At 41.0% G+C, this 25,808-nt stretch overlaps 1 protein-coding gene and 1 long non-coding RNA gene across 14 annotated transcripts in view; one reads left to right on the forward strand and one right to left on the reverse strand.

The window, feature by feature from the left end:
• ITPR1 (inositol 1,4,5-trisphosphate receptor type 1) overlaps positions 1–25,808 on the forward strand; it is a 323,955-nt gene that overhangs the window by 294,918 nt on the left and 3,229 nt on the right. For all 13 annotated transcript variants that reach the window (XM_053296706.1, XM_053296710.1, XM_053296713.1 and 10 more), the window contains one exon: positions 19,164–19,325. In XM_053296706.1, the coding sequence (XP_053152681.1) occupies positions 19,164–19,325 (162 nt within the window). The remainder of the gene's footprint in view (positions 1–19,163; positions 19,326–25,808) is intronic.
• On the reverse strand, positions 1,141–10,973 carry LOC128345175 (uncharacterized). Its single transcript, XR_008316294.1, has 3 exons — positions 10,851–10,973; positions 3,408–3,514; positions 1,141–2,198 (listed from the first exon to the last, which is right to left on the reverse strand). It is a non-coding gene; the product is annotated as an uncharacterized LOC128345175 (long non-coding RNA).

The following is a 25,808-nucleotide window of genomic DNA, read 5'->3' on the forward strand; positions in this document are numbered from 1 at the left end:
TTCACTGGTTTAGAAAGGTTTTACAAGTGCAATAATATTCCCTTGGTCTTCTCAGGTTTTATTCTCCAGTTCTTTCATGCTTATAACTGACTCAAAAGGATTCTTTTTCTTTTTTAACAAAAAAACTTTCCCAACTAACTTGTGGAAACTTGATCAACCCTTGCAGGGGCGTAGCAAGGCTGGAGTGGGCCCAGAGACAAGATTTTAAAATGCAACCCCCCCCCCAAAAAAAGGGGGTTTTGTGAATTGTGGACGATGCAAGTCATGTAATGGTACTAGAGAAAGACATGCTGTTCTGGTAGCTCCAGGTCTTAACACTCACATCAATTTCGGAGGATGGATACAACTGAAGGAAGCCTGGGCAGGTGTGTGGCTGGGGGAGTCAGTCATGTGACTTGCCTCTGGAGGGCCCCCCAAGGCAGTGGGCCCCCAGACAACTGTCTCCCCTTGCCCTATTATAGTTACGCCCCTGAACCCTTGGTATACAAGGGTTGATCAAGAGCTGTAATTTAGAATCCAAAGAATGGGTAAGTTACAAAGGCTCTGTTAGACTTCATAGGAATCAACATTTGAGCTATTGTAGACCCCGATACCATATTTATATAGAGTTGGTTCAGACAGTACAGTCCCTGGTGCACACAGGAAGGGGATGTCGAGAGCATACCCATCGGGATGTCCTCTGCAGACATCCTGATGCTCTCCTGGCACATCCCTTTCTTTGCATAGTGGTGGGGAGGAGGGGCCTGTTCACCCCACTGCATACACATCAGATGCTTGAAGTATTTGGAGCTCATGTAGATGAGCTATTCAGATGAACAGCCGCCCGACCATATATGATAAAGGGATATGTGTGTGTGCGGGGAGGTAGGGTGGTGGCATTGAGATGTCCTCAGGCTGTTGCAACTGGCATGCCCTTGTCACATACCTTTCTCATCTCATTTGCTAGGAACTGTATTGTCTCATTTGCCAAGAACTGTATTGCCTGTAAGCAGTTTTCAGATGATATAGCCATCTACAATGTACATAGAATTTATTTATTTATTATTTAATAAGAATGCCACCCACTACCTTCAAGTATAGTATTCTGTCGTAAGAACATAAGAACAGCCCGACTGAATCAGGCCCAACGCCCATCTAATCCAGCATCTTGTTTCATACAGTGGCCCACCAGATGCCACTGGAAGTCTACAGGCAGGAGTTGAGGCCATGCTTTTCCTCCTGATGTTACTCCCCTGGAACTGGTACTCAGAGGCATCCTGCCTCTGAGGCTGGAGGTGGCCTATAGTCCTCCAACTAGTAGCCGTTGATAGACCTCTCCTCCATGAAGTTATCCAAACCCCTCTTAAAGCCATCCAGGTTGTTGTCTGTCACCACATCTTGTGGCAGAGAATTCCACAAGTTGATTATGTGCTGTGTGAAAAAGTACTTTCATTGGTTGGTCCTAAATTTTCTGGCAGTCAGTTTAGAGTTATGTGAGAGGGAGAAGAATTTCTCTCTATCCTCTTTCACCACACCATGCATGATTTCTCCACACCATGCATGTCTCCCTGCAGTCGCCTTTTTTTTTCTAAACTAAAAAGCCCCAGGTGTTATAGTCTTGCCTCCTAAGGAAGGTGCTCTAGGCCCCTGATCATCTTGGTTCCCCTCTTCTGTACCTTTTCCAGTTCTACAATGTCCTTTTTTAGATGTGGTTTTCAATTTTTCCAGACAGTTTAGAACATCATCTCTTGTCACTTCTATCTGACTCCGTTCTTTAACCTCTGTCCCCAGAAAGCCTGATTCAGGAACAGGTATATGCTCAGTATCCTGCCAGGAAGACAGATTCTCATTTAGCTTCTCATTTAGCTTCTCTGTAACTTCCATATCATCCCGTTCACTCCCTCATTGTCTTAATGGTCCAACTTCCTCCATGGCAGGTTTCCTGCTTCTGATGTATTTAAAAGAGTTTTTTAAATCCTCCTTGATGCTTTTAGCTAAATGTTCCTCAAACTCTCTTTTTTCCTTCCTTATTGTCACCTTGCATTTCTTTTGCCAGAGTTTGTGTTCCTTTCTGTTCTCTTCATTTGTGCAGGCCTACCAATTTCAGAAGGAAATTTCTTCTTCTTCTTCTTCTTCTTCTTCTTCTTCTTCTTCTTCTTCTTCTTTATGGCTTCCTTGACTTTACCTGTAGCTATGCTAGCATCCTCCTGGACTCCTTTCTGAAAGGACAAACAGTATATTTGTGGTCAGTGGGAACTACATAACACATCGGTGCCAGAGTGGAGCTTACCAGGAGGCTTTGTAGCCTTGTACATTGTACAGTTGTAAAAAAAATCTTGTTGTAAACAATATTTTTGTACAATTTTATTCTTTGTTTTTACATTTAAGTGAAGCCATGGTGACTACATCTTTTTTTTAAAAAAATCATGACTAATTTGGGGTCTACTTAGTTTCAATAATAAGTTTTTAAAAGTAAATTGCTGGTTTAACATTAAATTGTCAGAGCAAAGGATTTTTCAGTGAGAGTTTGCTGAAATTATTAGAGATAGTTGCTGCCAGTATCTTTATATGTGTGGTCATGAATCCTCTAAAATATATGCATAAGAGAGATAAATGAGTTGGGACAAGTAGCATCTTCTGGTTACCTTCCTGTTTTGAGACAAATCTGCTCTCAGAAGCAACTTAATTCTGCTTGGAAAACAACTAATATGTAATGAGATAAATAAGTGTTTTCCTCAGTTCAGCAGAGCTGTCTTAATGTATCATGAGTGAAAATACTTCTAAATGTATCCTGATCTGAATTCCAATTCCAATTGTCAATTTATGAGGTTTTGGTGTGTTTTTTTAAAATGGTAAATTTGTTTAGAAAAAACTAGATGCCTTTTCTGGCCAAAATTCAGGTTAATTTATCCTGAAACAATTTCCTCTGTTCAAATGACTGTTTTGCTTGTGACCAGACTAACTGGTCACAGAGCCTGAGTTACATTTCTTTGATGCCTTATGGGACTTCCTTAGAGGCAAGTCCATCTGATTCTCTGATCTCCGCTTTCTGTAAAAGGCATGGAATTGCCCATTAAAGGTGCAACATTAGGAATATAAATTCTGCTGAGGTCTCTTATTTGGTAATCCATATTACTCTGGGGTCAGTGAAGCCTATGACCTAGTTTTGGAGCGCTTCCTAAGTAATGAGGGCTTAAAGAAATCTTGTGAGCAGTCACCTGACACAGGATTAGCAAAGCGAGGTAGTGAAGCATGTAGCTGCTCTTCTCTATAGGGAACCTATATTATGCAGCTCCTTAGCATGCTAGAATAGTGAGTGCTTAGGGAAACCTTCCTGTGGGAATACAATTCTTTCTGTATTTAAGGAGGAAGGTTCATATTCTGTCTGTAACATATGTAAAACATTTTTAAGACCATACGTTGCTTACCAAAATTGCTGCTTCTAAGCTGCTTTTTAATCCAGTACCTGATGTAATTAAAACCTTCATGGAGACCACTGTTCAGACTGAGCATCACATGCTACTTGATTCTGAGCCTGTAAAGAAATAGCAGGATCTAAGTATACTAAAATGAATTATCCAAGCAGTTAGGGAATGCCTGCAACAATTGTAGTTTGACAAGAGTTACCTTACAAAATCCATATTCAAAGACAACAGTCATAGCTAATGGATGGGAGAAAAAGGGGAGAAGAAATATACCTTTGCTGCTTTATTCTTCATAACAGTCACACAATCACATTCTACTCAGCACAGTTGCAAAATCAGATTCCACTCAGCACTTACAGTAACAATTGATGCTCTAGTGGATGGGGGGATTTCAAGGAAAATAGCATTTTCCCAGGAGCAAAATATTGCAGTTTGAATGCTGAAGTACCACCAGCAATTAAAGTGCTACTTTGTCTGAATCCCACTCCACAACTAGCTGGGAATGTAAAATTTTTTATTGTGGATCAGACCAAGTGTCCATCGAGCTATGTTCACAGACAGGGTATGAAAGCCATCTTCAGTTGTTTGTCCCCATGTTCATTATATTGTTGCTATTATGGACAGATTTTCAGCCATCAAACTTAGCATTACTATACCTTATGATAATAAACTCCATTATTTCAGCTATGAGCAGTTACTATATAAAGAAATGTGTAAAGTTCCTTAGTGTGTGCCATAATGGGGGGCCATATAGTTACCCATCATGATCTCTTTGGACATTGCAGTTTGTCAGCAGAGAGGAGTGAAGACGGTGTATTTGTGTGCAATTTATCACACAATTTTATTTTTCTCTTTTGATAGCTGCACATGGCTTCTAGCTGCATTGAAGTTGAAGTTCGCTGCATTGAAGTTGAAGTTCTTTCCTTCTGATAGTTTTTTTTAAAAATTGTGATGTTAAATGACTGATGAGATCAGTGGCTTAAAATCACTGAAATCCCATTAAGAGGTACACCTCTTACCATGCCACTGATATCAAAATTAAAAAAGGTTAGAGAACTAATTCTTTCCAACATTACTAAATTTGCCCTCTTAGTACTAGTACAACAACCAAAACCTTTCTTTCTGTAATGTGTTCTCATTGGAGTGACAACTTAATGCCATCCCCCATTCCTCATAACAGTTGCATATTAAGGTAGGATGGACTCAGATGTAAGTTGGTGGCGAAATGCCCCTAATTACACAGTTTCACTTTCGTGTGGTGGGTATATTGGTAGAAACCTGATTTTTTTTTTTTAACCAATTCCAAAATCTAGTGTATTACATTCTGACGAACAACAGCAAAATTGGATTGACCCAAATGAAGCACTTCTGCATCAAGATGCTTCATAAAAGCATTTTACTCTGCTTGTGTAGCTTAAGACAGCCATGAGTTGGTTAACTTACGTATGTAGTACACCGCTCTGGGCTCTTTAGAGGAAGAGCGGGATATAAAATGTAAATAAAACTAAATAATAGTTGCACAACTGTTACAAAGAGCATGGGCAGCATGTTACCCACAGTACAGGTGGACCTCGATATTCACGGGGGTTCCATTCTGTGCTGCAGCCATGGATATGGAAACCGTGAGTAACGAATTCAGGGAGCCTATGGGATTGCTGCGGTTAGGTTCCCAGCTGGCAGGAAACACACTTTCAGGTTGTATTAATTACTACTTCAGCCAGGTTTTTAAAAATTATTATTAAAATATTTATAACAAGTAATTTGTATTAAGGAGGGAATAAAGTGCACACTAATAGCTTCAAGAGAGTAACCAAAGACCTATGGATAAAAAAACTATCATGTTTCACGTCCCAAATATAAGGTAGCTGAGTAGTGAAGGTGACTTCAGTGCAACCATTACTGGCCACAAGACAGACATCCACGTTCTCTGTCTCATAGTGGAGTCTAGTCAAACCAGTTGTGGTTAATCTAGGAAAACATTTTCTCTGTCCAAGAGTGGGGTGGGAAGCTGATCCCACAGATGTGGGTCTGGCTGGTGCCCATGACATTTCAGATAATGTACACACACCCTCAGTCTCTGGTGGAGTTTTGCAACTGCTCTTAAATGTCTAATCTCCCCTGCCCTACCCAATAAGGTGAAGAACAAGTGTCCATGAAGGATGAAATGGCCTACTTTTCTACTCTCTGCCAGTGAAGATAAGGCTTCTCATCCCTTTCATTATATTTGTTTTAGTTGCTGGATAATGATACAAATATTGGACAAGGGCTACTGCAGTAGTAAGGGAAGTACATGTGGACACCTAAAATAAAATGAAGTACTGCTGTAGAAGTTCTTCCTGGGGTTTTATGCAAGTTGTGAAGAAGAACCACCTTTGGAAGCACTAGGAGTTATTTCTGTTCCATAAGACTTGTCTTGAAGCTATATCATAGTGTAGAGATACTCTGAAAGAAGTGAAGACGCTGAAACAGTTTTATTCTCCCACCAACCCACCCACCCACTTCATTTTTATTTTTACATTTTACATTCATATCCCACTGGTCTTCGAAGGAGCTCAGGGTATATTTTCACAACTCCTCCGTGAAATGGGTTTGGCTGAGAGATAGTTACTGAGGTCATTCACATGACTAGGCAGTGGGACGGGAAGGAAGGCTGGGTCCAACTTACTTTCCGCCCAGACGACAGAGCAAATGTTGCTGAGAGCACAGATCTCCGGAGGCCAGGATGATGCATCCCATCCCATAATGCATGGCACACTCACAGACAAGCACCAAGCAGCATGGATCTCCAGAGGCCAGGTTGATGTATCTGAGCCTTTGAGTATCCCATAATGCACTGTGTGCCAAGAGCTGTGCATTGGGGGATTCTCTCATCAGACTGTATGCAGCCCGAGGATACACATGACCCCGGCAGCTGGATTAAGGGTGCGCTCATGCCTTTAACCTCGGCTATGAGCCAGGCTGAGGCTGGGTGGGAATGCCGGGGTCCACGCGGATCTCAGCACTCCACATAAGCAGCCTACGGAGTAATGAGAAAATTGGAAGTATGAGGCGCTTCTACTTTCTGCACTCACCTCTGAATGCTCAAAAGTGTTCTGAGTCCTGATTCAAATGGCTTACCAAAGTGCCTGTAACTGAAAACTGCAATCATGTGGGCAAGGTTTCATGTTTTTTCAAGCATATTTAAATGCTTTTACCTCACAAGTTGGCCAAATTGTAAAAGAAGTGGTCATGGCTCCTTTGGACCCCAGTGAGATACAATTGTCATATGGCTATTTCCTTTGCAATTTGGTAAACCCATGTGGAAGAGTGTTTCAATATCCTCGGTCAGACTAGAACTCTTCTGTTGCAGTAGGCAGCTGTACCCCTAATTTCTCACTACCTGCTCCTGCTGTCTTCGCCTCAGCATGGGGTGAAGAGCTGGGCAGACCTCCTTTTGTAATGTTCTCCATTTGTGATAGTACAGTCCAGCCATTGAAAGGAACATTAATGCATACATCCGTTAGATAATGGGAAGACATCTGTTTTTGCAAGGGTTAAGTTGAAGGAAAGAGAAGAGGATGACCAGCAGCAAGATGAATAGACTTGATTACAACAGCAATGAATGCACCACTGAGAAACTTTAAAGGCCAATTTGAAGTCAGATCATCCTGGAGAGAATCTAACTGTGAGGTCGCTAAGAGTCGACACTAACTTGACAGCATTTAATCAATCAAAATAAGGAACAGCTTATCTTTGTCACCGAGCAGGCTATGCATTTTGCTGGATTTGCACAGCCATCCAGAATCATTGCAGGACTCTCAAACCTTATATATGGCCTAAGGCTGAGATGACTTTCTTGGGGAACATGAGATCAGGAGTCTTCTCCTAGGCAAGTCCCACACAAATGAATAGCAGGAGTGTGTGCACTTGTTAGCTTCAATGGGTGTTATGTGAGGGAAGTTCCTAGTGTGGCACTAGGAAGTTCCTCATGGAATGCCACTCTAGAGATCTCTAACTTCAGGCAGTGCTGGGGTTTATAGCAGGAAGAATAGGACTAAAAAATCTCTGTGTGTGCACCATGTGCAACCTTTTGTATTCTGGCCAATATCTGGATACCAATAAAGGCAAAATTGAAGAAACTGCAATGCATCGTGATGTCACTAGTGAATCTTCTACTCTTTTAACTTGTTTGAATCCTAAAGTATGCAGACAGCTGCATGTTCAGAAAAGTTTAATTTCATCGATCACAAATGAAAAATGACCAAAGAAATGCAGAGTGATAACTTAAAAGGTATACAATAGCATTGGCAAACCTAGAATTACACACCTTAGACTATGAACAGATTTGTTTTACATCACTGTTCATTCTGTTGTTTGCTTAATAGGATATGAGGCAATTCCTAGAATGTTCTGATACTTAAGGTAGAAATACATGACCACAATTTTGGATCAATTTTCTATATATGCAATTTTTTTAAAAAAAATCTGCCTGGACTGAACATGCCCATGAAGAAGCAACTGTAGGAATATACCTTTAGCCATTCAATGTAAGGAAACACTTTCAACACAATACACCTGTGAGGAAATGAAATATCCAAAATTATCATGCTAGCCCTGGCAGGGCTAGTGCTGACTAGCTGAGACCATTATCCACATACATGATCATTCAAAGCTGACAAAACAACCTGCTTAACTGGAGAACCAGCCCATATGGGTTATAAAGAGGGCAATGGCTAATAAGTGAAAAACCCCAAGTTCTTGACCACTGGAAGACTGACATCACCTAATTTCTGTGCCATTTACAAGTTGATATTCTTGTAAACAATACTATAAGCTTTATTTTCAAGAAAGTTGAGATTCTGAAGCACTGACTTAAAATATGGGACAGGAACCCCATTCCCTATTTTAAATTCATAAGATCATAAGCTTTGTTTTAAGTAACTGAACAGATAATTTTAAAAATCAGTTTTAGAAAACTGCATCTTTGCTTGCCGAAGCAATGTGCGTGACCACAACTTGGGTCGTGGCTCATTTAATACTGCCATCTTCTGTAATGTAACAAACCTCCATGATGCCTTGTTAGTCTAAAAATTGGTCCTGGGGCGCTACATTACCTGCTTTGTCTTCCACTCAGAGAACATTTGGTCCTTTCCCCCCATATTCATTGCACAATAATTTTAGGTGGGGTTCATAACCATGGCAGGTTATAGAAGATCATTCCGTGTGTGTGTATGTCCTACTTGATGCAATCATTGGCCAATTAATTCCAGCCCAGCTGTTTTATGATCTAATGTGTCCTGGTTTACTTATGTAATCCTACAGAGTCAAACAACAAGTACTAGCGGAAGAGCTAGCACTGTCATAGCATGAAAGACAAAAGGGAACCTCCTTTAGGCAATCCCTCAGCACTCTTCATTACTCGTTATGTAAAAGATGGGCAGTGTTTGCTTGTAATGAAAATTACTTCATCGTGGGAAATAGCTGGTGACTCTGAATTTCCTGGTAAAACTATTTTGAAATGTTGTGGGTTTTTTTAAAAAAAACCTTCCAAGTATTTGTCCCACTCTGCCTCAAGGTGGCTTATTGAAATTCTCTGCAGTTGCAGCTTTTACTAGAAAACTTCAGGTAGCTGCTAAGATAGTTTCCTCATTGTATTAGTTTGCTTCTTTCTGTACAGGCATGGCAGATACAAGGTAGTTGATGGGTGGCATGTTAGGTGTGGTAAAAACTGGGTAATAACAGGACTAAAAAACTCTGGATGAAGCAGTTGACAGACCTTTCTTAAATATCTTAAGTAGGAAGCCAGAGGAGAAAATCAACAACGGGTGCTTGTGTGCTCTTCCATGCTCCCGAATCATCATTTTCTTTAAAAAAGCTGAAAAGAGCCAGAAACTCAGATCTTCCGTTTTCTTGTGTTCTGTCCTTTCTAGTCCAGCATCCTGTTTCTCATAGTGGCCCACCAGATACCTCTGAGAAGCCCACAGGTAAGAGGAGATGGCATGCTCTCTTTCCTGCTGTTGCTCCCCTGCAACTGGTCTTGAGAGGCATCTTGCCTCTGAGGCTGGAGATGGTCTTTAGCCAGCAGCCTAGTAGCATTGATATACCTGTCCTCCATGAATAAGCCCCTTTTAGAGCCATCCAAGCTGATGGCCATCACCAAATCCCATGGCAGAGAATTCTATAGATGCATTATATTGTGTGGAAAAGTACTTTCTTAGGTTGATCCTAAATTTCCTGGCCTTCTGTTTCATGTGAAGGCTCCTGGTTCTAGTGTTGTGAGAGAGGGAGAAAATTTTCTCTGTTCACTTTCTCCATGTATAATTTTATACACCTCCATCATGTCTCCCCATAGCACTTCTTTTTCAAACTTAAGCCCCAGATGCTATAGCCTAGCCTCATAAGGAAGGTGCCCCAGGCCCCAATCATCTTGGTTGCCCTCTTCTGCACTTTTTCCTTTTCTACAGTGTTCTTTTTAAAATACGGTGACCAGAACTGTATGCAATACTTCAAATGTGGATGCATCATAGATTTGTATAAGGGCATTATAATAACAGCAGTTTTAGTTTCATTCCCCTTCCTAATGATCCCTAGTGTAGAATTGGCCTTTTTCACAGCTGCCACACACTGAGTTGACACTTTCAATGAGCTGTCCATCACAACCCCAAGATCCCTTTCCTGGTCAGTCTCTGACAGCTCAGATCCATCAGAGTATATGTGAAGTTGGAGTTTTTTAGACCCAATATGCATCACTTTACGCTTGCTTACATTGGACTGCATTTGCCATTTTGTCTCCCACTACCCCAGTTTGGAGAGATCTTTTTGGAGCTCCTCACAGTCTATTGTGGATTTCACTATCCTAAATAGTTTAGTGTCATCTGCAAATTTGACCACTTGGTTGCTTACCCCAAATTCTAGATCATTTATGAACAAGTTAAGGAGCACTGTCTCGTCCAGTACTGATCCCTGGGAGATCCCACTTCCTACTTCCCTCCATTGTGAAAACTGTCCATTTAAACCTATCCTCTGTTTCCTGCCCTCCATCCAGTTACTGATCCACACATGAACTTTCTCCCCTTATCCCATAACTGCTAAGTTTACTAAAGTGCCTTTGCTGGGGAACTTTGTCAAAAGCTTTTTGGAAGTCCAAGTATACTATATCAACCGGATCATCTTCATTCACATGCCTGTTGACACTCTCAAAGAACTTCAAAAGGTTAGTGAGGGAAGACTTGCAGAAGCCATGTTGGTTCTCCTTCAGCAAGGCCCATTCTGCTATGTGTTTAACAATTTTGCCCATAGGTATGGTTTCCATCAATTTACCCGGCACAGAAGTTGACTGGCCTGTAGCTTCTCGGATCCCCCCAGTAGGATCCCCTTCTGAAAATCGGAGTTACATTCGCTGCTCTGGTAGAGAGACAAGTTACATATTCTTTTTGCTAGGAGATCAGCAATTTCACATTTGAGTACCTTCAGAATTCTTGGTTGGATGCCATCTGGCTCTGACGATCTGTTAATTTTTAGTTTTTCAAGACAGTTTAGAACATCCTCTCTCGTCACCTCAAACTGCCCCAGTTCTTCAGCTTCCAAGCCTGAGAAGGAAAGGTACCACCAAGTTCAGCATGGTTAACAAACAGAGTTAGAGAAGCTATAATAAAAAGGGAAGAAAACTTCCTTCAGAAAATGGAAGTCCTGCCCAAAGTGAACAGAAAGGAACAAACTCTGGCAAAAGAAATTCAAGGAGACAATAAGGGATGCAAGAAGAGTTTTTTTCACAAAAAGAGAGTTAACAAAAACTTCTTTAAATATATCAGAAGCAGAAAACCTGCCAGGGAGGTGGTTGGATCCTTAGATGATGAGGGTGGCATGAAAAGGATTATTAAGGAGAAGGAGATTGCAGAGGAGCTGAATGAGTTCTTTGTATCTATCCAAATGGCAGAGGATACTGAACATATACCCATTCTGGAATAGGGCTTCTTCTTGGTATACATTCCTACTGAGATTCTATTATTGTCATTTTAAACAGGTTCCATGCTTTCTGGAATAATTTGACCCTCCTGACTTTCCCCTTTCAGCTTCTTTTTTTACCAGTCCCCTCATTTATGAGAAGTTTCATCTTCTGAAATCCAGCACAACTAGGTTGGACTTCCTTGGCAATGCTCCCCTTGCATATAAGCTGAATTGGATCACACTATGGTGACTAGTTCCCCAGTAGTTCTACAACTCTTGACATCTCGCATTAGGTCCTGGGCATTACTCAGAATTAAGTCCAAGGTCTCCTTCTCTCTGGTTGGTGACCAACTGTTCTAAGGCACAGTCATTAAGTATGTCTAGAAATCTGGTGTCTCTGTCAATACCTGCATGTGAATTTGTTTACGTGAGGGTAATTGGGGTCACCCATTATTACAGCTCTGACACCTCTCTGATTTGCTTCTCCAGCTCCAGTTCCAGAGGGCGATAGCACGTCCCTAGTAACACATTTCCTTTCTGTCCTTATATTGGGACTGGAGAGGTCCATCTCCAGTTACCACCGGTACATCTGGTGGCAATTCGGAACGAGGCCTTTTCTGTAGCTGCTCTTGGCCTACGGAATGCACTCCCAGCAGATATCCGCAGTTTAGGCTTGCTGTTGGCCTTTAAGAGAGCCCTAAAAACTTATTTGTTTGGCCTGGCCTTCCAAGGTTTGTAAAGTGGTTTTTTAAAAAAAGTATTTTAATTGGTTTTAATTGTGTTTGAATTGTGTTTATATTGTTTTTAGCACTGTGTTTTGAATTGTGTGTTTTTATGTCTTTTTAAAGTTGGAAGGTCTTTTTAAAGTTGTTGTATACTGCCCAGAGCCTTTGAATGGAGCGGTTTATAAATGGAATGAATGAATGAATGAATGAATGAATGAATGAATATTGTCACCCAATAATGATTCTGTCAAGGACTCTGGTCCTCATAGGTTTTCTAGCTTGTTGGATTCTATCCCTTCTTTGTGCTACTCCACCCCATTCCACCCCCCCACCGTACTTTCTGTAGAGTTCGTTTCCAGAAATAAGTATCGTCCTGGTTCTCACCATTTCACCAGGTTTCCATTATGCCCACTATATCTAAGTTTTCATTAGTAATCAATGGCTCAGGGCAGTTTACAACAAAATAAATACAATTAAAATCAATTAACAATTAAAATCCAAACTAAATCAATTACACAATTAAAATCATTTAAAACCAACATCAAAATTTAAAACCATAGATCTAATTAAAAGCCTGGGTGAATAAATGTGTCTTCAGTGCCTTTTTAAAAGGTTGTCAGAGAGGGGAGGGTCTTATTTCAACAGGGAGTGCATTCCAAAGTCCAGGGGCAGCAGCAGAGAAGGCCCGTTCCCGAATAGCCGCCAAACAAATTGGCAGCAGCCGCAAGCTATATATATAAACACCTATGTCCAAGTCCCTTACCTGCAGTTGGCGTGTGCTATCTCCCTTTCTGTCATGTGACCTTTTTGATCAGCTGTCATGTGTTTCCATCTGCTCTACTCCTGGTTCTACTCGGTCGCCTTCTGGTTTATCTGAAAGGTTTGCTGACCGAACCAGATACCACCCAGTTCCTTTCGGCAACCCCCCAGGTGACATTTTAAAAGCTGCTTTCTGACCTTTTGCTTTTAAATGCCAGCAGTGTGGTTTCATCTTGGTTCAAGTGGAACCCATCCCTTTTGTATAGGTTTGTCTTGCTCCAAAATGTTTTCCAGTGCCTAACAAATCTAAACCCTTCCTCCCGCCACCACCTTCTTATCCATGCATTGAGATCCCTCAGCTCCACCTTTCTTGCAGGCAACAAATGAGGTGATGGTAAGCTATCACAATTTTACTTCATAAGCAAATTATAAGTGAAATTTTTAATATTCACACCCTTGTTTAAAGATAGGTGGGTTAGGGCTTTCAGGCTTGACTATGTTTTCTGGCAAGCTTTTCCAACCTTTCAAAAAATGTCAGAAGTTCAAGTGAGCCTTGGATATTGCTTTTTCTCCTTCTAGCCTCTTCAACTGGCTAGTTTATAATGTAATAAATGCCCAGTTACTCATTTGTCCTATCTCCTGCAACAGATCCCTGGCAGGGAACTTACATTTTCCTAATACTTCCAGCATTAATCACAAAGGCAAACTGGCATTCCCTTCCCCCTGCTACCATTGCATTTGTTACTTCTGTTTAAACAACATCTAGACATGCAGCAGTCATGGGTACCTGCTGCAGTTGGTCTGTGCTTATCCTGGTGGTGATGAACAATACAGATCTCCTTGCCTATACCTATGTCATTTTGTGAACTGCTTAATAAGGTTTCATTTCATGTGTTTTACTTTTGGAGAGCATTCTTCAGGCTTTTTAAAAACTTAAATTTGATAAACAAAGCTACTTTTTCTTTCCTTAGCAGTGTTCCCCACCTTCTAACACATGTGCTCTCTTGCTGCTTTTCCCCTTAGGTCTTTGAAGGATGTGCACTTTCCTTTCTCTAGTGTTCAACCATCTGCGCTGGTTAAAAAATGAAAGAGAGTGAGAGTAAACGTACAGCTCTGTCAGTTACAAATTGGAATGGAATATATAATACTGTTCTGAATTGCATGGGGGTGGAATTAAAGATAAAAATCCGAGGTCAGAAACACTCCTAGAACAAACTTGGTTCAGTGAAAGCAGGGAAGTATGAGTATTTCTCAGGCTGAATAATAATTTCCATCCCATGGGGCAGCTTCCTTTTTATAAAGAAAGAAATTACCAATCATGGACACTTCAAAGCTCTGGCCATCACCGCCCCCATGTCTGAGATTCTGACGATAGCTACTGTAAAGGGACTTTTCCAACTTTACCTAGAAAAGAGCTAGCTAGAAACTCAATACTTGTGGTTAGCTGGCTTCCGTCAGTGGCTTAATTCAGTTGGTCTGTTTAAAGAGAGGAAGTTGCTGTAACGGGAAGAGGGAGCTGACGGCACAAGCAGGCTTGCAGGAGAGCCATAGCAGACAGTGCATAACAAGATTGGTATGTGGGACACCAGTAGGAAAGCAGGATGCAGCAAATTCATGGATGCAGCAAAGCAGACCAAAATAAAGGTTTAAGATTATGGCTCACATAATGTGGGCAAAAAAGCTACAGCTATGTAGCATCTATTGCTTGCAAGGCCAGAGACCATAAGGGTTCTATTGAACCTTAACAAATATAATTGCAAAGCTTATTCCATTCTTTAGTCTTGAATGGAATCCCTGGGAAATTGGTGTGGCTTTTTTGACGGGGGGGGGGGGGAAAGGGGTGGGGCACAGGTTAAGGTACCCCTTATTCTGTAAGCAGCAGCATTCTGGCTGAGCAAATGAGCTATTTCAATCAGTTTTAGGGTTATTTCTGGTGTCTGTTGAATTCATTCCTGAGACGGGGATAAGAAAAACAAGAAACATGGATGTAGAGAACTACTTCCACAAACATCATTTCATGATAAGGCTGGAACTTTAAAAGGTTATCAACAAGCATATCAAAACTAGAGTAATGACTGGGTGAGGAAATCCAAATCAGGACCTGGCAATTTGGTCTCTCTCCTGAAGGGAGACTGTAGGGGCGGGAAGATAGACAGACAACATATATGTACGGGTGCCATTATATCACAGTTGTTAACTCTCCATGTGATTTTTTAATTTAAGTTATCACAACCTGAACTATAAATATGTAATTGCTGGGCACTGCTTAGTCCTATTAATCTCCCTTTGCTGTTTAATTGGTCCCTTCAACCAGTTAAGGCAAACTGTTAGTTTTTACTATCTATCTGTCTATCTATCATATTTTTATACTGCCTGATATGTATGTCTCTAGGCAGTGTACAAAATTTAAAATATTTAAAAGTCACAAATTAAAATACATGACAATAAAAATAATAGAATAAAATTATTAAAACAAGTTTTTTAAAATGATTAAAGTTAATTCTAATTAAAAGCCTGAAAGAACAGGAGGGTCTTGAGGTTCTTCCTGAAAATAAACAGAGAAGGAGATGCTCTTATTTCAGCTGGAAGCTTATTCCAAAGCCCTGGGGCAGCCACAGAAAAAGCCCAATCCTGGGTCTCCACCAAACGAGTCAGTGGCAACTGTAACTGGACCTCTCCAGAAGATCGTAACAGGCGGCAAGGAATATGACAAATCGCATTTTCCTCACACAGTCATTAATTAGCATTCATTTGTACTACAATGGGTACAAATCACAAATGATTAAATCCATATTTAAGTAGTTAGTACATTTAGGGCCAGTGCAGATTATACCGGCCATTTTTGAACATGTGGGGGGACACCTGTCTTCTCCCTGCCACATCCACCATTTTTGAACATGTGGGGGAACACCTGTCTTCTCCCTGCCACATCCACCATTTTTGAACATGTGGGGGAACACCTGTCTTCTCTCTGCCACATCCACCATTTTTGAACATGTGGGGGAACACCTGTCTTCTCTCTGCCACATCCACCCAGCATGCACCATTCAGCTATCACCTAATTATGGCAGGGGGGAGGTCATCCAATTGTGCACCCCTCAATGCACAATTTACATAATTGTGCATTGAGGAGACATACATTGCACAATACATTGTGTATTGAGGGGACATACCATTTAAAGTGGTATCAAAACTGCACATTGAGGGGCATTTATAAATGTCGGTGCCCCACACGATTAGACAATAGGTAGAGAAGATGGCATGCCCACGCTCCTCCACATGGTCAGTGTATCATCCAGACTGGCCTATATAATTAGTTTTCAAGCAACTGGGGTGAGTGCCAATATGGGTCATTGTCTTCAGTTTCATAGGCAGTTGGGATTAATAGACATAAACCTGCCCTGAGTGGGGAAGAACCAGTTGCTGCACGCCCATCCACAGTCCCCTGCTGCCAGCACTAGCTCGTTGCTATCTGCTGCTTGCCTCTCCTCAGCAATTCTACTCCCTGGGCCAGAGCTGGTGGCACCACCCCACCTCATCACTGTCGCTGCCTCTTTGCTGGTCCCACTTCCTCTTCACCACTGACCTTACCTTCCAGGGTGCCCTGCTGATTGCTACTGAGACACAGAGTCTTTCTGTGGTGGCCTCTGTCCTGTTGCCAGCACTGTGGCATCAGCAGGCAGCTTGCTCACTCATGCTGTCATTCTCTCTCCCGTCCACACTTGTTTGCTTTGTCTCCTTCAGGAAATAAAATGGGTGCCAGAAACAAGCAGAGGCTACTGCTGGGTATAACCTCTGCCCATGCTGCCTAGATCTATAATGCCAAGCAGTAGTGTGCTCTAGAAGATGAGGCTGGCAGCAAGGAGGAAGAAGGGTAGCTTTTGGGTCAGTGCAGCAGGGGCTGGGGCCGTTGGCAGGGCTGGGGAAGACAAAGGCATCTTAGAACAGATAGGTAAAAACTGTTGAAAGTGATAATGTTTCTGTGAAGCAGAAAGGGGGTGTCACATCCCTTCCTAAAGATAGCCCTCTCTGCTAAGAGAAAGGAGGTGGAAGTTTGTTATTGGCAGACCATATTAAAATGTTTCTTTACCATCAATCAACCATGATAATATCCAGGATGAGGAACACAGGAAGCTGTCTCATACCAAGTCAGACCCTTGGTTCATCTAGCTCCCAATGTTCTATGGCTTTTCCCGGATTTCAGGCAGGAATTGTTCCCAGCCCTACCTAGAGATGCCAGGGATGGAACCTGGGACTTTCTGCATGCAAAGCAGATGCTCTTCCACTGAGCTACAGCCCTATTAGATTTATTCCAGATTTCAGATGAGATAGTATTAAGTGCAGTGCTGTGCTAGGTTTGTGAAGGGCCTCAGCCAAATGCCTTTTCAGGGCACCTTAGCAGCAACGAGAGCAGGGCATTGCACTGGTGGTGAACATCTATTTTTTTTAATCTACAATGCCATGTACCTGCCATTGTATCACTGGTTGCAGTGGTGGGGGCATTGCATTATAGGAATACAGGAAGGTGGTGGCCACCAGTGCAGCTGTTGAAGAGCATTCTGAGCCTCCAAGTTTGGCCATGAGCCTTTGGCCAAGCCCTGATGTTAGCCCTGATTAAGTGTCTCTGTTCACATCAAGGCATTCTTGTTTCCTCCTGCTCAAACTATTCTTTGAATTTTAATGGTAAAAGAATGACTCCAGTGTGGGAGGAGACAGAGAAATTAAACCATAGCATTGAATAGTTGTTAGTATTAGCTCCTAATGTCTTAAACGATCTACTACTCCCACTCCCTCTTTTCTTTCTGTGCCCACGCTTCTCTGTGGCTTTAGTTTCTGCCATCGTTCTTTCCTTCTGCATTACCAAATGTGCACATCAATATAAAATATGTAGAAGTGATAATTAATGTCTTTATAGACAGGTCTACATATCAGCAATTAGGTGGAAGTCTGGCCAAAAATATGAAAACCAGACCATTTCTCCATCTTATTTCTCCATCTCCATCTTATTTATTTATTATTTCTGTGTGTAAACCGCCCTGAGCCATTTTTGGAAGGGTGGTATAGAAATCAAATAAATGAATGAATGCATGAATGAATGAATGTCTGGGGATGCATGGAGCTGCTCATTAGATTTTGTTTTCAGTTGTTACTTGGCTGTCAACAATAATACTGCGAGTGACTGTGATCTCATGAGCTTCTTCCTCCTCTCCTCTCACAATGGCAAAAGGGTAACAAGTGCACCAGAAGATTGTCTTAATCTGCAGTTCTCTCTTAGGCATGCAAGATAGAATCCACTAGGAAGTGAGGTTTTGCTTATCACAGCCAGAAAGGTTGCTCATACAAATATATGTAGGATTTCCCAGTTTAATTGTGATGGTCAGGGAAATAGCAAAGAAGAATGTTTATGATTCCATGGCCCGCTCACCCTCTCATCTGGCTTAGGATTCTGGAGGCCAAAAAATAACTAACTAAATTTTGTCTTTAAAGTGTTTTACTTCTGCTGATTATTTTGGAAGGCTTTTAGAACACATGACAATTGTAAGAAGGAAACTAGTAGTGTGTAGTTTCTCCCTTTACCGTTGGGAACAAATTTGATAGTTTCCTCAGGATTCAAGACCCACTAATGAAAACTAAAATTCTAATGGCGATTCTCTTTATTTGGCGGGGGAAAGCAGCTGACCCTATCTATCCCCAGCACAGTATCCCTCTGGTGGCTGTTGCTGGTGTTTACCTTAGGTTTCTTTTTAGATTGTGAGCCCTTTGGGGACAGGGAGCCATTTTATTTTATTTATTTCTATGTAAACTGTTTTGGGAACTTTTGTTGAAAAGTGGTGTATAAATATTGGTCATATTCATAAAATGTATTGCAGCTGTATGATCTATGTTTCCACCCCACCCCTCTCAGTAAACATATTGGTGTTAAAATGAAGTTCCGTATACTCAGTTATGCTAACCTGAGAAGTAGTATACATGGATTTACAGAGGGAATTGACAATAGGGAACATTGTACCCCAGAAAATCAGCATCCATATTCCATCTTGATTTACTACAATTAAGCAAGAATGGCTTCACACTTATGAGAAGCAAGGGGATTCTTTTTAATATTGCTTTGTTTGGTAACGTCTGAGCTTTGGTCTCTTCAGCAATATTCATACTTCTAGTTAAAGCAACATTTTTAGATTTCTTTGGTACTAGAGATGTACAAAACTCAACTCTTGGCAAAAGAGAATTGTGATTTAGAATATCCTTTTTGACTTATACTTGAGATTCAGATTCAGATTCAGACTCATGATGAATACCATGCAGTTCTGTCCTTGTCTATCATTGTTTCATTGTTTTGGAATTTCAGGAGAGAAATCTAGACTGGTTCCCTCGGATGCGTGCAATGTCACTTGTGAGTAGTGATTCTGAAGGAGAGCAGAATGAACTTAGAAACTTGCAAGATAAGCTTGAATCTACCATGAAACTGGTATCTAATCTCTCTAGTCAGCTGTCTGAGCTTAAAGATCAGGTAAGAAAATATTCAGAAGACCTTAACTACACAAAACATGCATAATAATTTATTAAAAGCCTTTGGACAACAAAGGTTTTTCTGCTCCTCTTTATAAAGATGGCTGACACATGCCATCCCCAGTGAGGTTTGCCTGGCTTCATCACTTTGTTCTTTTAGACCCCAGGCAAAAAGAACTTTTTGTTCAATAAGGCCTTTTAAATTTGGATTTATAACTGATTTTTAATGAGTTTTTAAATGGCTTTGAATTGTATTTTGTATTTTATTTTTCCCCTCTTAGTCTGTTATAATTTAATGTGTTGTGTGTTTTTATTTCATGTTTTAATGTTGTGTTGTGAGCCACCCAGAGAACAATTTGTTATGGGGCAACAAGTTTGTTGTATTTATTTATTTGTAAATTATGCACAAGTGGATGGGAAACGTGAGTATGGGGAGATTGTATGTATAAATGTGATGTATCTGATCCACACAGGTTCTGATGGTGAATCCACAGTAACAGTCCATCTGTTGGTTGGGATTCACACCATGGCAACTTCTTCCTGCGCTCTTAATTTAGTGTTAAAATTCTTAAGTTTTTGTTCAGAGACTTTCTTTTCCCCACCTGAGACTCCACCCCGAACATCAAAAAATGTTTCTTCTCCCCAGAACTTCATCTGAATCACTTCATAAGGCATATGGTTGAAACCTGTGCCATCTTTTAGATGTGTCATGACACAGAAAATATAAAATGTGACATGATCTTACTATGTCTTATTCAAAGCAGACACTCACCTAAATCCCCACATCAAATACCCTTTGTTTACACTTTAAGGGTGCATAGCTAAAATCAAATATGCCCTAACACACAAAATACTGACACATCTTGTATTTTAGGGGCATCCTCTCCCCACCCCCAATCAGGTGTCCTTGATCACATAAAATATCTTCACTTACCTCATATGGTTCTTATTTGAAAACTGAATCATTTTAAATGAGTGGGGGGACCTGTTCTTAAAGAATGAAATTATTTAAGGACCTTTATCAAATCAGTTGTGTTCCCATACCCCTCTCTTTCAGTTTATGGCTGAAACCAGTGTAGTTTTATTTATCACTGCTCTCACAAAAAATAAAAATCAGATAGTTTGGGGATCCCCTCCTCCATCCACACACACTTGTCACATAAAAAGGAATTTGTTCTGCTAATGATGAAAACTGTTAATATTTGGAATCTTATGCAACTTTGGAAGCCTTTATCACAAAGGGCCCTTCTTAAATGACCATTCTATCTCATTTGGTGAGAACTATGTGGAAAAAATAGCCCTACTCACACATTATGTTCAACACATGTACAATTTGTGAACAGTGTACACATGTACATGTACAGTTGTTCAAACATTATCTGTAGCCTTCATTTGAGAAGCCTTGTACCCAGGTTCATTTCTTAAATGATTGCATGTAGCGTCACTTGCATAACACGTGCCTCTAGGTACATTTCTACAGGTACAACATAATATCTGGACAGGGCTAATGAAATAAAGCAAACAGTTTTCATTTATTACAGTAGCAGTATAACATACAAACAGTACAGTAGCAGTATAACATATTCCAAGTCTAAAAGGTTCTGTTGAGCTTCAGTAGTAGACTTGGAAAGTATCGTATTTGTGATATATCTAGAATGAGGCACAATAAGTGATATGGAAGATAGAGGAAAATAAGAGTAAAAAGGATTTGTCACAACTGTCCATTGTACCATCAATATGGCACAAACTGTACTGGAGTCAGTCAGGACTTGAAGTATGTCCACTTTTCTTTCAAATGTAAGAATCTCCCAATTAAGTCTATTTCCCAGTTTGAAGGGGTTTTGCATCGATATATCTTTTCCACTATACTATGGTGGTGAAGTATTACATGGTCAACGCAATCGGCCATCTCAAGTTGTGGAATATCCTTAGGAAAATTGGCATCCCAGAATATCTCATTGTTCTCATGAGAAACCTATACACAGGACAGGAAGCCACAGTCCAGACAGAACATGGTGGAACAGACTGGTTCCAGATCAGCAAAGGAGTAAGACAAGGCTATATATTTTCTCCATCTTTATTCAAATTATATGCTGAACATATACTGAGAGAAGCTGGATTGGAAGAAGATGAGCATGGTTTTAAAGTTGGAGGAAGGAACATCAACCTGCTCTATGCTGATGACACCACTCTGATAACTGAGAATACGGATGATCTGCAAGCTCTAGTAATGAAAGTCAAGGAGCACAGTGAAAAAATGGGACTACAACTAAATGTAAAGAAGACTTAACTAATGACAATGGGTACAGCAACCAGCCTCAGAACTGATAATAAAGACATTGAAATGGTGGATAGCTTCTGCCTTTTGGGATCGACTGTCAACAGTACAGAATCCAGCAGTCAAGAAATACACCACAGGCTAGCACTTGGTAGGGTTGCAATGAAGGCCTTGGAAAGGATATTTAGATGCTGTGATGTGTCTATACCTACAAAGATTAGAATTGTTCGGACAATGGTTTTTCCCATAACACTCTATGTATGCTAAAGCTGGATTTTGAAGAAGCAAAATAGAAAAAGCATTGATGCTTTTGAACTTTGGTGTTGGAGAAGACTTTAGAGGATACCATGGATAGCCAGGAAAACAAACAAATGGATCATAGAACAAATCAATCCAGAATTTTCACTCAAGGCACAAATGACCGGGCTCAAACTATCATACTTCGGACATACTATGCAAAGATCCAGCTCGCTTGAGAAGTCCATAATGCTGGGGGAAGTTGATGGAAAGAGAAGAAGAGGACGACCAGCAGCAAGGTGGATGGACTTGATTATGACAGCAATGAATGCACCACTGAGAGACCTTAAAGTCCAATTTGAAGACAGATCATCCTGGAGAAAATCTACCTATGTGGTCGCTAAGAGTCAACACCGACTTGATGGCACTTAATCAATGGATCAAATGGTGGTGAAGTAGTGGGGCAGAGGATGGGGCTTAACACTCCATCTGTTTGTCACTCCAGATGACACCACCACCCCAGCTAACTTCCTCTCATGGCATTCCAAACAGGTCTTCTTGATAGCTGAGATAACCCACCCCTTCATACCATCCTCATATATTATACTACAGATCATTAGTTGTCTTTTTCATTGAATTGTTTTTAGTTTCGATATCTTCTTCTTCATTTCAGAAGTACACGTTCCATAACTTCTTGTTGCTTCTTTTTTAAGAACATAAGAACAGCCCTGCTGGATCAGGCCCAAGGCCTATCTAGTCAAGCATCCTGTTTTACACCTTCACACTCTTCTGCACCTTTTCCAGTTGTACAATGTTCTTCTTAAGATATGGTGACCAGAACTGAACACATGATTCCAAATGTGGCCAGACCATAGTTTTGTATAAGGGCATTATAATTTTCAATCCCCTTCCTAATGATCCCTAGCATGGAATTTGCCTTTTTCACAGCTGCCACGCACTGAGTCGACACTTTCAATGAGCTGTCCACCACGACCCCAGGATCTCTCTCTAAGTCAGTCACTGACAGCTCAGATCCCATCAACGTTTAGGTGAAGTTGGGGGGGTTGCCCCAATATGCATCACTTTACAATTGCTTAGATTGAACTGCATTTGCCATTTTGTCAAATGCAGTTGCTAAAATGATGGGATGCTGGATAGACCATTGCTGCTTGCAAACTTAAATAGTTTGGGATGCTGGATAGATTATTGATATCCCACCCTGCCTAATGGGTGATATTATAAGAAGCTTTGACAGTGGAAGGATTTTTTGCTTTTTTGGCAGCGTCGTAGTTGACTGCTTAGGTAGAAAGCCAAACACACACCTCCTAGGTTACCATCAGCCAGACTCCTTAAAACTGGCCAAACAAGAGTTTTTCTGTGGTGTGATGTATTACAGTTTGATTTCCTGCTTGATTTTTTTTTTTTTCATTCCACCAGTTTTCATTCCATTAGTTTGTGGGCAACTACTGCGAATAAGTAGGGGTTTTTTCCTTCACAATCCTTATTCATACTCACCTTGGTGAATTGCTTGTAGGACTTACCAACATCTACATATGTTCAGATGCGGGCATCCATGTTTGAGCTTTCTTCGCTGTCACCATAATGTGTTGAAGTGTAACAAAAAATCCAGAAAACCTCTGCTGAATTAAGGGATAAGGGAAAGCAGGGAAATGACTTGACTACCAAGCCAGAGGATGCCAGGGATTTGAACCAACAGCAGTTCAAATCCCCGCTGGTATGTTTCCCAGACTATGGGAAACACCCATATATCAGGCAGCAGCGATATAGGAAGATGCTGAAAGAAGATGGCAATGTTAAACCCCTCCTGTATTCTGCCAAAGACAACCGCAGGGCTCTGTGGACGCCAGGAGTCGTCACTGACTCGACGACACAGTTTACCTTTAGAGGCATGGAGCTCAGAGCAAAAATACTACTTTTCAGAATCCCTCTTTAGATATCACATCCTTTCTTTTCCTGTTTGTTCCTCAACAATCAGAAAATACTTTGCTGCCCCTTTGATTAGCAGCCAGGTTTTTTAAACATGTGACCTAAGTCATCTAGAAAGGAATTTGATGCAAGCTCAGTGGGAGGCCACTTTCTCTACCCTCTACCCTTTCTTCCCCTGCCAATGGCTTCAGTTTCATAAATCTTTGGGATGATGCCCAAAATGCATAAAGCCGTCTGTTTTTAACTGGCCACATCTTTGCCCTTGTGAAAGTGAGAGAGAATGACATCAGCTTTCCACGAGCCTCTTCACTGCAAAAGAAGACGGGGAAACCAGGTTCATTAATGTGAGGGAACGTTTTGGAATTTCCCCCAAGTGCTGTCATTGAATGTGACCTGCTCAAGTTGCAGCATGTACTAATTACATGACCAGACCAATACATCACTTTCTCATTAGCAACAAACCTCGCTGGAAAGGGAGCTGGCTGAATGATTGGCTCAAACTGAATAAAGAGCAGGGCTGTCTCTTCAAAGAGGCTTCTGGAAACTAAAGCTGTCATTAATACTGGAGTTCAACATATCTACTTGAGAGCACCACTGAACTAAAACAAGTAATGCAAACATTCTTGGGAGACTATTTAAAACATTAACACTTGGATGTCATTAAACTGTGAGTTAGGGATTTTCTGTTTTAAACATTAAAGCTACAAACTGAAAGACAGCCACTTCTCAGTTAACAATGGTGACAGGTAGAAACTATGCCGTAGTGTCAAGCTTTGATGGGATCTTGGTAATATAGCACTTACCAAGTACAGCACTTTATTTATTTACTTATATATCTATGTTAAACCGCTTTGGGAACTTTTGTTGAGAAGCGGTATATAAATATTCATTGTATTTGTAAAATCGGTATAATTAGCCAAATTCTAGTTTAGTATATGTCCTTATTTTTAATCATTATCTAACTGTACTTTTTAAAATGCTTCCTCCGGATATGTGCATTCCAAATGACCACCAGAATGGAATCTTATGGTTGCAGGAAGAATTGGATGCCCCATTCCCATTAATATGATCATCTTTGTCTGGTTTTTCTCTAATACATGCCCCCTACATCTTCATACTTGTTTGCACAGTATGTTACTGCAGCATGCCTTGGTCCATTTCCTCGTATAATGGCACCTCCACAGCAGATTGCTGCATAGCAAGTAGTCCCAATATTAGCAGCTTCTAAACAAGAGGCCTGAAAGAATCCAGTTTACATATTACTGTTATGCTCCAGAATCCTTTCTCTATTGTCTTTGTTATGGCAGTGCTTCATGGCTGACTGGGTGCTCATCATGAGAGGGGTGGTCGGGAAGGCAGGAACTGAATGAACACACCACTTCCTGTACTGTGTGGCCAGTCCCCAGCCCTGTTTGTACAAAGTGTATACAGATCCAAAAACATTAAGGGTCTAAATGTATGTATGCCATTAGAGGGGAGAAAGGGGAAAAATCTAATGGCGCTTACCTCAGGATCCACCTTCAGAGAACTGTAGTAACTGCTAACTGACAATCCGTAGTCTCCAAATAAAAAATAATTAAAAGAAATATTTCCCATGTTCACAGTAGATTTGTCAAAAGGTATGTTAACAGCAATCAAACTACCTCATTCCATTGCTTAGTTCAAGTGAACTTGCAAAAAGGGACAGAAAGCGTAGAACAAAGAGAAACTCATCCTAATGAGCCCAAAGGAGGCACAGCTGCCTCTGTTTCCTGGCTCTGCATTTGCTCCTTCCTCTTTCTCCCTTTCCCTCTCTCATCCCTCCCTAGTATTAACAAGAGTTGTGCTGCCTGCAGGCTGGCCGTTTGTTAAGTTGAGCTGCACGGTTAACAGAAATGGAAGGCCATGGGGTGGCAAGCCACTTGTCTGAGGGGGCACCCCCCAACAATCCCCCTTCTGTTTACTTCTCTTTCTTATATTCCAGAGAGAGAGAAATTAGGGGAGCCTTCTCACGGTCTACATATACAAAAGCAAACTTTTAAA

The sequence above is a fragment of the Hemicordylus capensis genome, chromosome 2, assembly GCF_027244095.1.
Source record: "Hemicordylus capensis ecotype Gifberg chromosome 2, rHemCap1.1.pri, whole genome shotgun sequence".
In the NCBI taxonomy this organism is placed as follows: domain Eukaryota; kingdom Metazoa; phylum Chordata; class Lepidosauria; order Squamata; family Cordylidae; genus Hemicordylus; species Hemicordylus capensis.